Raw genomic sequence first — 18,381 nt, 5'->3', positions numbered from 1 at the left:
CCAGGTACAACTATGAAGAGCTTCTGAAGAAGCCCCTCTTTTTGGTCTGAGGGGTGAGAGTCAGGGGTCTCCACAGGACAGAGAGTGGGGAAATGATCCTGTTTTTTTGTTTTTTGAATGTTTTTTCATTCTACCTGAATGAGAGAGAAAAAACATTGTATCTTCATGTTTTTGCAAAAACAAATAGGAAGGATAAACCAAAAACAAATGTAGTGATTATCTACAAGAGGAAGGAAGACAGGGTGAAGGGAGAGGAGAGGGAGTCAACTGCTCCTTCTTTTATGAATTTGACTTGGAAATCATGTTAAAATTCCACATTAAAAAATGTTTTTAGAAAGGATGCAGAGGGAAAGAAACTAAAAATGAATGGTAACAGAAACAAATGAACACAGTTCTTTTCAAATTAATAAACTCACCGAAGGGAGAAGAAAAAGAATTAATCCAGGTAATTTGAATAGCATGCTTGGACCATATATACCCTTAATATAAAGAAAAAAAAAACCTTTGAACATTGTTTGTTGGAGTGGTATGGGTCTAGTAACTCAAACTCTTTGGTGTATATTTTAAGATTGAGCAAATAAGTACATAATATTAATGTTGTTGGGAGCCAGGTTCTCGACGTGGTTTTTTCCACGTCGAGAAAAAACAAGTGGGAGACAAAAATATAGAACAGGGACCCTTCTCTCTCACACACACACACATTTCCAGCTCTGCTACAAAGGCATTCCAGTCATTGTTCTTATATGTTTTTTAATTTTTAATTTTTTTAAATTTATCAAATTGCACATTTACTTATTGGCTGCACTGCATAGCTTGTGGGATCTTAGCTCCTCAACCAGGGATTGAACCCGAGCCCTCAGCAGTAAAAGTACGGAGTCCTAACCTCTGGACCACCAGGGAATTCCCCCAGTCATTGTTTTTATTTTTTTAATAAATGTATTTATTTTTGGCTGCATTGGGTCTTCGTTGTTGGGTCTTAGTTGCTGAGCACGGGCTTTCTCTAGTTGCAGCGAGCGGGGGCTACTCTTCATTGCGGTTCGTGGGCTTCTCATTGCAGTGGCTTCTCTTGTTGCAGAGTTTGGGCTCTAGGCGTGCGGGCTTCAGTAGTTGTGGCACGCGGGCTCAGTAGTTGTGGCTCGCAGGCTCTAGAGCGCAGGCTCAATAGTTGCGGCCCATGGGCTTAGTTGCTCCGCAGCATGTGGGATCTTCCCGGACCAGGGCTTAAACCCATGTCCTCTGCATCAGCAGGCAGATTCTCAACCACTGCACACCAGGGAAGTCCCTCATTGCTTTTAAATACCAATTTCCCACTAAAAGGAGGCAGGGCTCATTGGAAAAGTGGCTAATTCCAGGGCAGGGATACAAAAAACACAAGATGAGCTTAAAACCACCTTGTGCCAGAAATTAAGAAAGTGCTCAAAAATAATACAGATAGACACTTCAAAGACATAGAAGCCAGTCTGAGGAAGTTTTCACTGGCCAAATCTGGGGCTATTTGAGCATGAAAAAAAATAAACAAATAAGAACGGTAAAAATTATAACCTGCTGAATAAAATAAGAAACCATGAGTTTATACCAATAATAAATTAACAGAGGAGAAGGGAAAGCTCTTCCTTATATAACAGAATGCTAACTAATAAACAGAGGGAAAAATGGAGTTAGAAAGCACCATTTTGCAACTATCAGAGTGAAGACTGATCCGGGTAGGAATCATCAATGAAAGCTAAATTTAGGGGATGGGGGAAGTTTGGTGAGAAAAGGGGTATCTAGCTAATCTCAAAGTATCTCGCCACATATTATTTATTACAAAAAAATGGTAATTATACAATGGAGAAATCAGAAAATATCTTATGCACTTGAACAAAACTGACAGAAGCAAAACAGGAGTAAGAGGCACTTTGCATCTCCAGGTATGTATTCTGAGAAAGACACATTATCACTTATGTATAATTTCAGTCCAAACTATATAACCTGGATCTAGACATGAAACACCCAAATTGAGGGACATTCTATAAAATAACTGACTTATATTATTCAAAAATGTCAATAGAAACAGAAAAGTTGATGAAACTGTTCTAGATTAAAGGAAATTATACAATAAGCAATCCTGAACTGGACCCTGTATTGGAAAAAAATTGCCATGAAGGACAGGATTGGGACATCTGACAAAAGTATTGTACCCACCGTTAAATTTTCTGAAGTTAATAACCATACTTTAGCTATGTGAGAGAATATTCTTATTCTTAGGAAATACATAGTGAAATACTACAGGGAAAGAAGTAAGATGCATGCAAGCTATTATCAAAGAGCTCAGAAAACTATATAGATATTTATCTATCCTATAGCATATTGGATGGATAGATGGATGGGTGGGTAATAGATAGATAGGTAAAGCAATTATGGCAAAATGTTGAAACATAGGGATAATCTGGGATAAAGGGTATACAAGAATTTTTGTACTATTTTTACAAGTTTGAAATTATTTCAAAACAAAAAGTTAAAACAGTTCTCATTTTCTCTTTCTCCACCCCCCCCACATATACGTATATAAACTCACTGAAATGTATATAGGGTAACTTAGATATGTTTAAAAGAGATTTAGTTTATCAATCTACCTTTTATGATTTGCATACCTATATCATTTTTGGCTTGGAAATTTAAAATGCTTCTCTTTATTTGCATATTAATAAGCATTCATCATTTTCATCTAAGTACTAATTTTTACAGAATTATAGTCATTTTCTTTATTTTCTGGACACTATTAAATTGTGTTTCAAATGTTTTCCTTGGCCCTATGCTACTTAAGAAAAGACATTTCAAATTTCCATGTGGCTAAGTACCATTTAAATACTGTTTTTACTATTCATTTCTAACTGTATTACATAACAGGCTGAGATGTTCCACTCTTGTTTTTTGGGGTTTTTTTTGCGGTACGCAGGCCTCTCACTGTTGTGGCCTCTCCCGTTGCGTAGCACAGGCTCCAGACGCACAAGCTCCGCGGCATGTGGGATCTTCCCGGACCGGGGCACGAACCCGTGTCCCCTGCATCGGCAGGCGGACTCTCAACCACTGCGCCTCCAGGGAAGCCCTGAGATGTTCCACTCTTGCTTGTCTAAGTATGGCACTGAGAAAAGGATTTGGTTCTGTGCATGTGTGTGTGTGTGTGTGTGTGTGTGTGTGTGTGTGAGAAAAGGGATTTACACAGACTTGAAATAAAAACATAGATGAACAGGAAGAAGAATGAACAACAGAAAAGATGTATACTCCGTTGTCTATTCTTGACCAACAATTTGCCCCATAAATTACACATCACAGAATTAAAAGCATTTATGGGAAGGAAAAAAAAATACCATTTTGAAACATTGGACAGGAACATTACTTTCTTTTGTAGAGCAAGCATGCACACACATAAAATCTTTAAGCCCAGCTTAATTAGGGTCTCTTTTTAGTGTTAAGATCATTTCAATCTCTTAAAAGGATATCCAAAACTATGTTCTTTTTTTTTTTTTGCGGTACACGGGCCTCTCACTGTTGTGGCCTCTCCCATTGCGGAGCACAGGCTCCGGACGCGCAGGCTCAGCGGTCATGGCTCACGGGCCCAGCCGCTCCACGGCATGTGGGATCTTCCCGGACCGGGGCACGAACCCGTGTCCCCTGCATCTGCAGGCGGACTCTCAACCACTGCGCCACCAGGGAAGCCCCAAAACTATGTTCTTAATGTATGGAAATAAAGTGTTTACATTACAGTAAGAAAACTTAAATCAGTTTGGTATAAGAACAGCTCAAATAAAATAGAACAAAGAGAAGTCTGGCCTACTACCAGGAAAAAAATATATTTTTATTTGGAAAACACTTTATTTGTATCCTTTGCTTTCTCCATTTTGAGATCTTTGTTCTAGATCATTTTGGGTAATTTCTTCAGAAAGTATATACTGCATGGCCAAGAAATGTGCCTTTTGCACTTAATCTGAATGACATCTTAGCCAGACCCTGGAATATTGGCTCCCTGTTCTTTTTTCTCTGTAATGGGTAGATGTTGTTCCACTTTCAAAATTTTACAACTAACTTCCAGGCCGGTCTGATTCTCTTCTCTTTATAAATCAACTATTCTTCCTGTCTCAACTCTTTTCTCTATTCTTGGGATTCAGACAATTCATCTACATATGACTGTCTTAGTGTGCGACTTTTTTAAACTTGGTAAAGCCATTTCACTCTGAAACCTTAGGTCTTTCTTCAGTTCAGGGACATTTATTTTCAATTCTCTCTTCAATTTTTACATTTTCATAATTCCATTTTCATATTCTAGAAAAGAGACAATTAGTCACATATTTCTTTCCTTTGATCTTTCCTCTATATATCTTACCTTTCAGCTTTATTTTCTATTTTTTTCCTTTTTGTTGTTAAATTCTTCCTGATCCCTACTTGGGTTTCCAGTACTGTCCATTTTACATTTTATTAATTTCTTTACATATTATATATCACGGTTTTTGTCCTTTGAAATTCTTTATTTGTTCCCAACATTTCTTTGCAATATTTTCTTTTATCCATTTACTGTTTTATTTTTGTTGTTGTTATATATATATATATATATATATATATATATATATATATATATATATTTGTGTGTGTGTGTGTGTGTGTGTGTGTGTGTGGTATGCGGGCCTCTTACTACCGTGGCCTCTCCCGTTGCGGAGCACAGGGTCCGGACGCGCAGGCTCAGTGGCCATGGCTCACAGTCCTAGCCGCTCCGTGGCATGTGGGATCTTCCCGGACCGGGGCACGAACCCGTGTCCCCTGCATCGGCAGGCGGACTCTCAACCACTGCGCCACCAGGGAAGCCCTGTTGTTATATATTTTTAATAAGTTTATGTATTTATTTATTTTTGGCTGCGTTGGGTCTTCGTTGCTGCACCCAGGTTTTCTCTAGTTGCGGCGAGCGGAGGCTACTCTTCATTGCAGTGCGTGGGCTTCTCATTGCAGTGGCTTCTCTTGTTGTGGAACGCAGCCTCAGTAGTTGTGACGCATGGGCTTAGCTGCTCTGTGGCATGTGGGATCTTCCTGGACCAGGGATCGAACCCGTGTCCCCTGCATTGGCAGGCAGATTCTTAACCACTGCGCCACCAGGGAAGCCCACTGTTGTTGTTATTTTAATCTTCTGTTTCCTCCATGACATCTGCCTCTGCGGGAGCCACCTGTTGTGCTTTATCGAACTTGGTCACCCTCCTTCAAGGTACTGGATGTTCTTGAATGCTTTGTGCTCTCCTTCAGGTCAGGCTTATGGGGTTGGCAGGCAGTGAGAGGTAAGGGAATGAATACCCTTGGCTCTTGGGTTTCTCAGAGTATGAGAAAGATTAGGCCTCTCCACTTATCCTGGAAGAGGAGCAATTCAGACCAATCAGTACTGATGACCACTGTTATCAGGTTCTCCCAGGAGTGGGGAGGCCCAGCTTTTCCTTCTCCACATCTGAGGGGATTTTCTCTTGACTCAGCCGGCTCGATCCATAGAGAACATCTACAGGGTCCTCACCAGCCTCTGGTATTTTCACCAATAACACTCAGTTGGTGCCCTCTACAGACCCTGGGTCTGCACAGTCTCCTTGACAACTCAAAGTTTCATTCATGGCTGGGTTCCACTCCAGCTGCAGCCATATTTATCTTACTGTGTGTCATCCCAGCAGGAAGCAAGGGGGATGCAAGACCATGAACAAAAACCCTACTCACTAGCAATAGCATGTAACCATTCACCACCACCTAATTAGTTCCTAGATGAGAGAATGTTTATCTCATCTCCTCTAATGAGAGAGGCTGTTATCTCTCTTCGGAAGAGACCCAGAGAGAAGAAATCAGTTTCCTTTATTTCTAGTAAACAAGAGTCCTGGGTAATTTACAATGTATACTGGGAGTCTGATGGGGCTTGCCTGGAGCAGGCAGATGTGACATGTAGCAATTAAAAGTGGAATTGCTAGGGAAACGATGTCCCCTGACCCAAGTTACCGGAGGACAACAGAGATGGGAACTGTCTCAGTTGTAGAAAAGAAATAGGGCATTCTTTCAGTTCCTTAAATAGGCCATGCTTCTCCCTGCTCAGGGCCTTCTTCACTGGTCCTCTCTGCTTGGGCTGCTCCTTGACCAAGTGCTTCTCCTATCTGTCCAACCACTCTTGTTCTAACTTCAGTCCTAGCTGAAACACGACTTCTTTTTCTATTTTTTATTTTTTTTAGTTGCAGATGACTGTTTTTAAAATAAATTATTTATTTATTTATTGGTTTTGGCTGCGTTGGGTCTTCGTTGGTGCACAGGGGCTTTCTCTGATGGCGGCGAGCGGGGGCTACTCTTTGTTGCCGTGCGCGGGCTTCTCATTGCAGGGGCTTCTCTTGTTACGGAGCACGGGCTCTAGGCACGTGGGCTTCAGTAGCTGTGGCACACGGGCTCAGTAGTTGTGGCACACGAGCTCTAGAGTACAGGCTCAGTAGTTGTGGAGCATGGGCTTAGTTGCTCCGCAGCATGTGGGATCTTCCCGGGCCAGGGCTCGAACCCGTGTCCCCTGCATTGGCAGGCGGATTCTTAACCACTGCACCACCAGGGAAGCCTGAAACATGACTTCTTTAAAGAAGCCCTCTGATTCCCCAGACCAAACAAAGCCCTCCCTTTAGAAAGAGATCACTGATTCTACCTCTACTTCTCTTTCCTGGTACTTAATACTAATTTCTTTTGTTTTTTTCCATTATTCATTTAATATACTTCTTTCCTGCTAGACTATAACCTCCGTGAGGGCAGGGAGTGACTGTCTCATCCACTGGTGTCTCCTAGCATGTACAGGTCCAGGTTCGTACTTAGCACTTAACTACTTGTTAACTGAATAAAAGCTGGAAGACATAGAAATATTTCTAAGATTGAGATAGCAAAATAGAGAACAAAGAGTGAAGGGGAGCCGAGATGGACCAGATGAAAAGGAAAAAGAGATGATCCCATAGGGACTCAAGGGGGAAAAAAGTGAGAGAATTGGCCTGTGTGAAAAAGATTAAGAAAATAAATCTGAAAGCCAAGATGAAAGTGGCTTAAAAGAGCTTTCGTGCCTGAGCTCGACTGAGGCATTCAACCCAGTAAAGGGGTAGGAGGAAGCCACCATTCAGAGTGGAACAAACCCAGCATGTCACACAGACATAAATTCTCAGAATACACATCTTCAAGGAAATGACAGGGTCACTCAGGCTCTTATGCACTGTGTTTCTCCTGAACATAATTCAGTTATTTTCTCAATATATTCATTAAAGTGAATTCTCAGAACAGAAAGAGATATATTCAAATAAAGGTCAACTTTTTTTTACATTTCAGACAGATGTATACCAGTGATGTTTAGCTCTGCCAATGATTGAAATTTTTAAGTAAATAATTCAACTCTGAATTCTCTCTCTCTCCAGTCAGACAAATGGTCCTGCTTCCTGCCAGAGATGGGACTGGTCTTTAGGAGGGGCTTATGTGTCCACTGGAAATCACACCGCTTTTCTAGGTCAGGGCCATTTAGCTCCATCCCCCAGAAAAGAGTTTTCATCATTTGAGAATCACAGTGAATGAGCCCCAACCCAGCAAAGCAGTGGAAATGATTCCCCCTGACAATGTGTACATGATGTCAAAGGAACTTGGGAAAGATTTTTTTTTTAATGAGGCATGTGAAATTATTCTGCTTTTTCTTTGCACTTATTTTTGGCGGGGGGAAGGAGTAAAATTAATAAAAGGTATAACTAAAAGAGAAGAAATAGGTAACCTATATTTTCTATTTCTGATAATTCTGAGTTGACTAAAGATACATGTCCAAAAAATTAAAAGAAGTACATTTAAGGAAGAAGAGACTTTTAAGTGATAAAAAGCTTCCAAATAAACAATTTGTTGTTGTTGTTAATAAGTAATCTTATGATGATAATGCAGGTGCAGGCTTATAGAGAAAGAGAGAGAAAGGAAGAAATGGATTGGCATTTTCCTCCTGAAGTGTATGTTTTCTGCCAACAGAATTATCTTTGTCTTTAAACAAATCAGCTTAGTTCAAATCAGCAAAGTAGATAGCAGAGCCCCTCATAATTTAATCATCAGACATAACTATTGTTAATACGTTGGTATATAACACTACATACTGTATGCATTAAATATGGTTATATAATATATAGGCTCTTCATTATTCACAACAGCCAAAAAGTGGAAACAACCCAGATGGCCATCAACTGTTGAATGGATAAATGCTGGTTCATCCATATGGTGGAAAATTATTCAGCAATGAAAAGAAATGAAGTAATGATACATGCTACAACATGGGTGAACCTTGAAAACATTATGTGCTGAGTGAAAGAAGCCAGTCACAAAAGACCACATATTGCTTGATTCCATCCATATGAAATGTCCAGAATAGGCAAATCCATAGAGACAGAAAGTCGATTAATGGTAGCTTAGGGCTGGGGGGTAGCACAGGGAGTCACCGCCAAGGGGTAGGGGGGTTTCTTTTATGGAGAACAAAAATATTCTAAAATTAGATTGTGGTGATGGCTACACAACCCTGTGAAAATACTAAAAAATACTGAATTGTACACCTTAAGTAAGTGAATTATTTGGCATGTGAATTATATCTCAAAAAGCTGCTTTTAAAAAAAAGCAAAAAATATTCATACAGGCTGTTCTGCGACTGCTTCATCCCTTCCTTAATGTATCACAGACAATGTTGCATGTCAATAAGATGTGCAACTACACGGTTATTTGTGACTACAGTATTTGTGTTATTTGTACAGCGTTCCACTATATGGATGTACTGACATTTACTTACTTAACGCTTTATTATTAGACAGGAACTTATTTCCAATTGCCGTGTTAAACACCCATGTATGTACACATGTCTTTGCACACCTGTATGATTATTTTCTTAGGAAACAAAGAATAGACCTGAGGGCCAAGGGTCTGTACTCTATAAAATGATACATGTTGCCTAATTGCCCTCCAGAAAGGCCATACTAATTAACGTTCATCGCAATGGAAAACAAGAATACTTTTCTCTCTACGTTTCCATCAATGCTGAGCATCGTAGAAGTAATTAACTTCTGACAATCATAGGAGACATCAATTTTTAAATGTGTATTTCTTTGATTATTGAATTTAAACAGCATATTTTAACAGTCACTTGATTTAAAAAATACCTATTCCTCTGCCTTTTGTCCAATTTTTTGGTCATCTTTTTAAATTTTTCTAACATATGCTACAAATTGTCCTTACCAGTTTGTCTTTCAACTTTGCTACAGCATCTCTCCCTACACGTTCTAATGTTTTCTATACTTACATCTATTATTCTTTTTCTTTATGGTATCTGGCTTTAATGCCTAGCCTTTTACCATCCCAATGTCATAAAAATAACATCCTGTATTTTCTTCTAGCACGTCATTTTATTTCGTTTCATTTGAATCATCCATTCGTGCTGATCTGCGATCCTGTGGCTTTCCTGAGTTATGTCTGGCCTATGAAATCTGTTGAAACAGACGACTCACCTAACTGTTGAGCCCACTGTATGGCAGTACCGGTGTCTGCTGCATTGCCTTCAGCTAAGCACACCACTTCTTGCCCAATCTTCCACCCAATTAATGGATAAAAGCCTTAAAAACAAATAAACAATATAAGTTACACAATAAATAGTGAATTAATTACAGAGAAGTCTACAGTGGAACAATTTGATTATCTCAAAAACTAGCAACATGCCTGTGGAGTCAGACTGCCTGAGTTCAAATCCCAGCCCTCTCTCATTTTCTAGGTGTGGTCTTACAAGTTTCTAGTTTCTTAGTCTCAGTTTCCTCGACTGTAAAGTGGTCTACCTCGGAGAGCTTCTGTGAAAATAAACTGAAAAAGGACTTAGGGCAGTGCCTGGCATAGAAAAAGAACAATAAATATTAGCTTTTAGTAGCTACAAGCATATCTGTGTCTCTAGAAACACAGAAACAATATTTTAATTGAGAAATTAAAGGTTATTATGAGATTGGTTTGTCAGACAACTAACCATGCTATTGCATTTATCTGTAGTTACTAATTTTTTTTAACTCTTTATTGAATTTGTTGCATTAGAAGGCAAAATCTTAACCACTGGACTGCCAGGGAAGTACCCTATCTGTAGTTTCTAAACAACGTTCCTAAATAGAAACAATGATCATTCTTCTGTTTTTTTTTTTTTCATTTAATTTAATTTTTATAATGATCATTTTTCCAGCTTTCATTTTCCCAGTTAGGGAAAAAGGAAGAACTTTAGGGGGGATGAAAGGCAAGAAAAACATTTTTAAATCCACCTCTTAGTAACCATGTTAGGAGACCAGAGCTCAGACTAAGAGCCCCAAGCTCTCCTGGGTGTAGTTACACAATCTAAATTTCTTGGTTTGTGCATTCCAGGATTTCCTCCATTAGAGAGAGCAAATTCTTAGCAATTGTCATTAAAACCCTAAATATGCATGGATCACTAGTTGAGAAGTACCACCGCCAAAAAGTATCACAAAAAGAAGAAATTCTAACACATAAAAGAAATTTTAGAGGCCTAGAAAGATGTTTTCAACAAATATAACATGTATTATAGGTAAATATTTGGAAAGCTGACCAAAATACCCTAGTCTTTCTGAACTTTTCCCTAAAATCTTCCTCATTTTTTAGTGCTTTTAATTTAAGAAAAAAGGGAAATGAGGATTAACTGTCTCTAAGAAGAATAATGAAAAATATTAGACAATATCCTTAATATAAAATAATAAAATAGTGTCACAAAAGTTAAACAAGTAAAAAGAAGGGATATTTTGTTAATAAATAGGATATATTCTAACTACCTACCTCCAACACTCTGTTGAGGGTTATTTCCAGTATTAATATCCAAAAATGTCCCAGTTCCCATGGTTAACTTCACATCTCCTGTCTGGAAGCAGCATTCTCCAAACATGGCTGATTGCTGGTCAGCAACCTGCCAAAAACATTCAAAGTAAGAACTTGGGCCCTTAGCAGTGTTCCATTTCACTGTATCCCACTGTTTTACTTATTGTATTCTCATGGTCCACCATTTTATTTCCTTTTCCTTAAAAAAAGGAAACAGAGAGCAACAACTATATGATAGGAGTCTCTCTAGGACTAACGTTATGGGGATAACTAACGTGTCTCAGGAATTTTCAGCAGTCTACCTACTTCACCACTTTTAAGTATCATAAGAATAATCTTAGAAATAAAAGTCAGAATAAAATTTGTCCAGAAAAAAAAAATTTGTCCAGAAAAAAACAACTAAGATGGTTCATTTGCAACTTGCAAGCATTTTCATTCATTAGTCAAAATAACTGGCCACACAAATTTCTCTTTTAATAAGAGAGATAGGTGTATAAGTAGATGTAGGTTAAAAATATACATTTCCCAAACAAACATTTTTGTTAAAAATAATTATAACTTTTTTTTTTTTTTCCACATCTCACGGCTTGCAGGATCTCAGCTCCCCAGCCAGGAATTGAACCCAGGCCATGACAGTGAAAGTGCCAAATCCTAACCACTAGACCACCAGGGACTTCCCTATCACATTTGGTTAATGTAACTACATGTAGATATATATACAGCAATATTTTAAGGACCAAAACTCATCTGAAGAATGCTTTCTCACTAATCTATGTCTTCTAGCCATACCTTAATCTAAACCTGAGCCTACTAAGACTGATCCTCTCCAGGAATTTGTAACTTGAGAATTTAATTCCCCTCCCCTCACTTGATTTCTCCACCTACCATAGTGACTGTCCATCTAGGGACAGATGCTCTATACCTCCTGTTTAAGCTGTTACAGGAAATTAAAGGCAAGATCTGAGTTTCTATAATCAAGAAAGAAACCTCAAAAATCAGAAACAGCTAATTTTTCACTCATCCACGAATTCTTTACCAGCTAAGTAGATGCTGATGAAGGATTTTATAAAATGTAAATATATTTCTTCTTTACTTTAATTGCCCTATCACGGTTTATCATTATACTATGTCATATATAAACTAAGCATTGGCCCCATCACGGTTTTTTATCTCAGAGTATTAAATACAAGCCACACATTACTCAAAATACAACACTTTAAAAAAATTTAACACAGTTTTCTGAAAAACTATATATAGAGAAGTCAGAAAAGGTTATAAAATATTTCCATGATAGAACACTGGCCCACGGGTCCCTTTTCCAGAAAGTGGAGAACATTTCTGATTATATTGAGAGCCCTTTAAGTTAAAAAGAAAAAAGATACTTTAACTTTATTCTGCAAGGACCTTTTTTGTTTCTTAAATCTAATCCTAACAACTATTCATATACATTCATTTAGTTCATACTATACAAGGAGAAGCCCTCAAGTTTTCTACTTACCAAGGCCACTACTGGTATAGGCACGCCAAATATCTCTTCATCCACTGATCCAAAATTGTGGCTTCAAATAAAATTGGTTAAAAAGTAAGTTATAGTTCTAGAAATATTAATTCTAAAATTCAGCAAATTGTTTTTAGCGTAGGCCAAAAACTTACATAATGAACATACAAGCACCTCAAACGTATAATAAGATGCTTTTCCCCACACAGGCCAGGTGAATTCAGGGACAATTTTGCTGGTTTCTATGTCTGATTTTCATTATTACCTTGTATCCTTCACGGGAGGCAGCAGAAAGAGCGGGATTGAAAGCAGGGAGGTGATGAGCTTACTCCAACACATCTGAGCACAGAAACATGTCATCAGAATCCAAGCTAAATTACAGAAAAATTGGTGACTCAAAAAGAAAGGAAGGGGCTTTCCTGGTGGCTCAGTGGTTAAGAATCTACCTGCCAATGCAGGGGACACGGGTTTGAGCCCTGATCTGGGAAGATCCCACATGCCAGGAGCATCTAAGCCAATGCACCACAACTACTGAGCTTGCGCTCTAGAGCCTGCGAGCCACAACTACTGAGCCCACGTGCACAACTCCTGAAGCCCGCATGCGCCTAGAGCCCACGCGCCTAGAGCCCACGCTTCACAATAAGAGAAGCCACTGCAATGAGAAGCCCGCACACCGCAACGAAGAGTAGCCCCTGCTCGACACAACTAGAGAAAGGCCGTGAGCAGCAATGAAGACCCAATGCAGCCAAAAGTAAAATAAATAAAATAAATAAATTCAAAAAGAAAAAAGAAGGGAAAAAAACTTTACCTCATATGGGTCAAAAAGTCCAGTTGTACTGGCATTTGAAAAATCTGTGGCAAATTCAGAACCTAAATTTATATTGGAAACAATTTATTTATGATCAGGTAGCATAAATCAACACCTATCCCTAGCTTATAGTCTCAACTTTTGTCTGCCCTCAAATTCATTCCAAAATGTGTATTTCCAGTGCAAAGTCTCCAAAGCAATTTCCCACTAAACCTTTTTGAAATTTTATACTTTACAAAAGCACTTTCAGGCACATTTCCATATCATGATTCCCAGTTTAAAGATGTGGAAAGGGGCTCAGAGAAGCAACGTGATTACCTACAGCTATACTATAGGTATAGCTGCAAAGTGGTAGATTAGGAATTGAACTCAAGTCTTACCACTCTCGAAATTATGACTGTTCCTCAATCTTATGTTTGAGGTTTCATCACAATTTTAAAATCACCCTCCTCTTAGAATAAATCTGAAATTAATCTAGCTTTAGTATAATATGAAGTAACTACGGTACCAAAGAAACAGTATGTCTGGGATATGGGAAGTTTCAAACTTCCACTTTTTTCAGATAAGTCATTTCTGTCAGTCAAATTCTACTTACTTGAGATACAGATCTATCAAATCATCTTTACCTTTTGTGAGCTTATGTAACAACCAGGTATCAATAGTCCCAAAGCAGCAATTTTCTTCTTCTATTGCCTTTCGCACCTTGAAAACACAACAGCACAAAATCAATTCAAAAGGCTAAATTATTAAGTGCATGACTAAGTGCCAACCACTAAATACAATATAATCCCATTTTTTATAAAAATTAATATATACATAGAGAAATAATTTCTAGAATTTACCCCCAATGGTTCTAAGCAATTACTATAGGGTATGAAAGGCTTTAGTTTTACACCAAGAATGTTTACTTTTGTGATGAAAAAAACAAAGTGTATCTCTTTTTCAGTTTAGATATACAAATATGTCTAAATATAGAAAGTCTAAAACGGGATGGCACAGTATGGCTCATAGGTCAAATCCAACCTGTTGTCTGTACCTCAAGTTAAGAACATTTTTGTAATTTTATAGTGGTTAAAAGAACAGAAAGAATACCTTGTGACAGATGAGAAGTATATGAAACTCAAATTTCCATGTCCTTAAATAAAGTTTTACTGGAACACAGCCATGCTCATTTATTTACGTATTATTTATGGCTACTTTCATGCTACGATGGCAGACTGTTTGTGACAGAATCCTCATGGCCTTTAAAGCCTAAAATATTACTTACCTGGAATGTCACAGAAAAAAATCTACCAAAAGAAACAAAAGAATCAAAACCTCTTTAAACTAGCCAATAGAGAAACTGGCATGCTTGTAAAGATATCATTAACTTACTGGAAAACAATTCCACAAATCCTACTTGATCACCTCTTCAACTCCTATTTGTCCTTCAAGACTAGCATTTCTTGGGTGTGCCTAACCCAGTACCACACGGTCAACTTCCATATAGCCATTATCTCATAGCATCATTACTTCCCTAAGCTCCTTAAGAGCAGGAACTAGATTGCGTTTATAACCCCAGCACTAGGAGGGTTCCTTTCATATAGCACATGTTAAAAAAAAAACTGGAGAAAATATTTGCAAACAAAGCAACTGACAAAGGATTAATTGCCAAAATATATAAGCAGCTCAATATCAAAAAAACAACCCAATCCAAAAATGGGCAGAAGACCTAAATAGACATTTCTCCAAAGAAGATATACAGACTGCCAAAAAACACATGAAAAGATGCTCAACATCACTAATCATTAGAGAAATGCAAATCAAAACTACAATGAGGTATCACCTCACACCTGTCAGAATGGCCATCATCAAAAAATCTACAAGCAATAAATGCTGGAGAGGGTGTGGAGAAAACGGAACCCTCTTGCACTGTTGGTGGAAATGTAAATTGATACAGCCACTATGGAGAACAGTATCGAGGATCCTTAGAAAACTAAAAATAGAATTACCATATGACCCAGCAATCCCACTACTGGGCATATACCCCGAGAAAACCATAATTCAAAAAGAGTCATGTACCAAAATGTTCATTGCAGCTCTATTTACAATAGCCAGGACATGGAAGCAACTTAAGTGTCCATCGACAGATGAATGGATAAAGAAGATGTGGCACATATATACAATGGAATATGACATATATATACACTATCAAATGTAAAATAGACAGCTAGTGGGAAGCAGCTGCATGGCACAGGGAGATCAACTCAGTGCTTTGCGACCACCTAGAGGGGTGGGATAAGGAGAGTGGGAGGGAGAGGCAAGAGGGAGGGGATATGGGGATATACATATGCATATAGCTGATTCACTTTGTTATACAGTAGAAACTAACACAACACTGTAAAGCAATTATATTCCAATAAAGATGTTAAAAAAATAAAGCTTGCTAAATAAATGAGATTTAAAAAAACAGCAAATGGAGACATTTAACAATGAATCATATTTTAACAGTAGAAAGGATCAATAAAATGAAGACATGGGCTTCCCTGGTGGCGCAGTGGTTGAGAGTCCGCCTGCAGATGCAGGGGACGCGGGTTCGTGCCCCGGTCCGGGAAGATCCCACATGCCATGGAGCAGCTGGGCCCGTGAGCCATGGCCGTTGAGCCTGCGCTCCGCAATTGGAGAGGCCACAACAGTGAGAGGCCCGCGTATCGCAAAAAAAAAAAAAAAAAAAAAAATGAAGACAGATGACATGAGTTCCAAAAAAAGAAGTCATCTGTAGATTACTTATAACAAGTATTTTAAAGAGTCAAGTACTATACCACTTAAATATGGAGTACTTAAAGTAATATTATTAGATTTCAAACTCTTCTTAAATTTAGAAATTGTGATTCTAAAATTTGTTTCAGATTAGACAAAGGTTAATCTGTATTTCAGCAAGTAGCAATATTGTGTGCCAGGTAGTAAGTTCATTTGCTCATTCAAAAAATACTTGAGGGCTTCCCTGGTGGCACAGTGGTTAAGAATCTGCCTGCCAATTCAGGGGACACAGGCTCAAGCCCTGGTCCGGGAAGATTCCACATACCGCGGAGCAACTAAGCCTGTGCGCCACAACTACTGAGCCTGGGTGCCACAACTACTGAAGCCTGCATGCCTAGAGACCATGCTCCGCAACAAGAAGCCACCACAATGAGAAGCCCGCGCACTACAACAAAGAGTAGTCCCTGCTCGCTGCAACCAGAGAAAGCCCGCGCACAGCAACAAAGACCCAATGCAACCAAAAATAAATAAATAAAATAAATAAATTTATTTAAAAAAATATTTGAGAGCCAGGCCCTCTGATTGATAGGTAGTAGGCCCTTGTGAGGCTAGATGGACACAGAGTAGGTATCAGGGCTTCCTAAGGTAGGAGGACCAAGGGCAATCCTCTGCACATAGGGTTAAGACTCCAAATGGCTCTACCCTCGGAGAAAGGGTAAACTAGAAGGATGGGCTCTTATAGGAACTCCAACTCAGCTTTGAACCATCTCAATCATTAAATTGAATTGAGATAATGCTGGTGCATAGAAGAATGGAAGAAGCATACATAGATCCTATCCAGAGCAACATATGTTAAGGCTCTCGTAATTTCTACACACAAGCTCACAAATACAATGTCTAGTTCATATATATATACACACACATATACACACACACACACACACACACATATATATGTATATATATACACACACATACATACAAACAAGTAGCCAGGTTCACCAAACTCATCAAGTTGCATGCATTAAATATGCATAGCTATTTGTATGCCAATAATCATACCTCAATAAAGTGGCTTAAAATTGTTTAAAAAACCAATTAAGTAACCAGGCATTCAAGGAAACAAGAGAACATTGCAGGGGGTGGGGGGAGGAGAAAGAGACAGTCCATAGGAGCTACAGATATTGGAATTAATAGCCATGGACTTTTAAAATACCATGCTAATTATGTGGGGAAAACAAGTGAAATTCTAGAACTAAAAAAATTAAGAACTTAATGGACGGGTTTTCATAATAGCACATTAGAAACAAAGAGATAAGAGATTTGGAAGAAAGGTTAGAAGAAAATATCCTGAATAAAGTCCATAGAGACCAAAGAATATAAAATATGTAAGACAGAGTGAGAGACAAAAAGGATTTAGTCAAAAGGTCTAACATACATGTAATCAGATTTTCAGAAGGAAAGAAGATAAGCAGAATGCAGCAGAAATTTATATTTGAAGATAATGGCTGAGAAATTTTCCAAATCAACAACAGATATCAAACAATGAATTTAAGACGCCCTACAAACGCCAAGCAGGTTGTCACATCTAGATAATAAGCGCAGAAAATGTGTTTGATAAAGTCAACATCCAGTCATAACAAAATGTCTTGGCAAACTAGGAAAAGTAGAGAATTTCCTTAATTTGATAAAGGATAGCTAAAGAAATTTATACTAAATGTGAAATGTTGAAAGCTTTTGTTCCAAGATCAGGAATGAGAAAAGGATGTTTGTATTCATCCCTTCTAGTCAATATATCCTGAGGTCCTTGTCAATGCAAAGGAAAAGAAATGAGAGTAGAGTCACATTTCTATATCATATGCTATTAGAGCAGCGGGTCCCCAACCTTTTTGGCACCAGACACCAGTTTCATGGAAGACAATTTTTCCATGGACGGCGGCTGGGGGGGGGTTCAGGCGGTCATGCGAGTGATGGGGAGCAGCAGATGAGGCTTCGCTCGCTTGCCCACCACTCACCTCCTGCTGTGCAACCCCGTTCCTAACAGACCGCCGACCAGTACCAGTGGTTAGGGACCCCTGTATTAGGGAATTGCAAATTAAACCAATGAGATACTATGTCACACCTATCAGAATGGCTAAAATCCAAAACTGACATCAAATGTTAGCAAGGATGTGAAGCAACTCCCATTCATTGTTGGTAGAAATGCAAAATGGTACAACCACTTTGGAAGACAATTTAGCAGTTTCTTACAAAGCTAAACATAGTCTTACCATATGATCCAGCAATCACATACCTAGGTATTTACCCAAACGAAGGGAAAATTTGTTCATACAAAAACCTCCACACAAATGTTTACAGCAGCTTTATTCATAATTGCCAAAAACTGGAAGCAATAATATATCCTTCAATAGCTGACTGGATAAACACACTGTGATACATCTACACAATGAAATACTAATTAGTG

General features: G+C 38.5%; 1 protein-coding gene across 1 annotated transcript in view; it reads right to left on the bottom strand.

Annotated features, from left to right (window-relative positions):
• GK5 (glycerol kinase 5) overlaps positions 1-18,381 on the bottom strand; it is a gene marked incomplete at its 5' end in the record, with an annotated part of 72,901 nt that overhangs the window by 14,175 nt on the left and 40,345 nt on the right. Inside the window, 6 exons of the mRNA XM_082654139.1 lie at positions 9,522-9,626; positions 10,834-10,960; positions 12,371-12,431; positions 12,636-12,709; positions 13,179-13,240; positions 13,805-13,880. Of these exons, the coding sequence (XP_082510265.1) occupies positions 9,522-9,626; positions 10,834-10,960; positions 12,371-12,431; positions 12,636-12,709; positions 13,179-13,240; positions 13,805-13,880 (505 nt within the window). The remainder of the gene's footprint in view (positions 1-9,521; positions 9,627-10,833; positions 10,961-12,370; positions 12,432-12,635; positions 12,710-13,178; positions 13,241-13,804; positions 13,881-18,381) is intronic.

Source organism: Grampus griseus (genome assembly GCF_964374135.1).
Source record: "Grampus griseus genome assembly, chromosome: 5".
In the NCBI taxonomy this organism is placed as follows: Eukaryota; Metazoa; Chordata; class Mammalia; order Artiodactyla; family Delphinidae; genus Grampus; species Grampus griseus.
The sequence above is the reverse complement of the archived record's forward strand: the minus strand, read 5'-3'. Positions and strand labels throughout refer to the sequence as shown.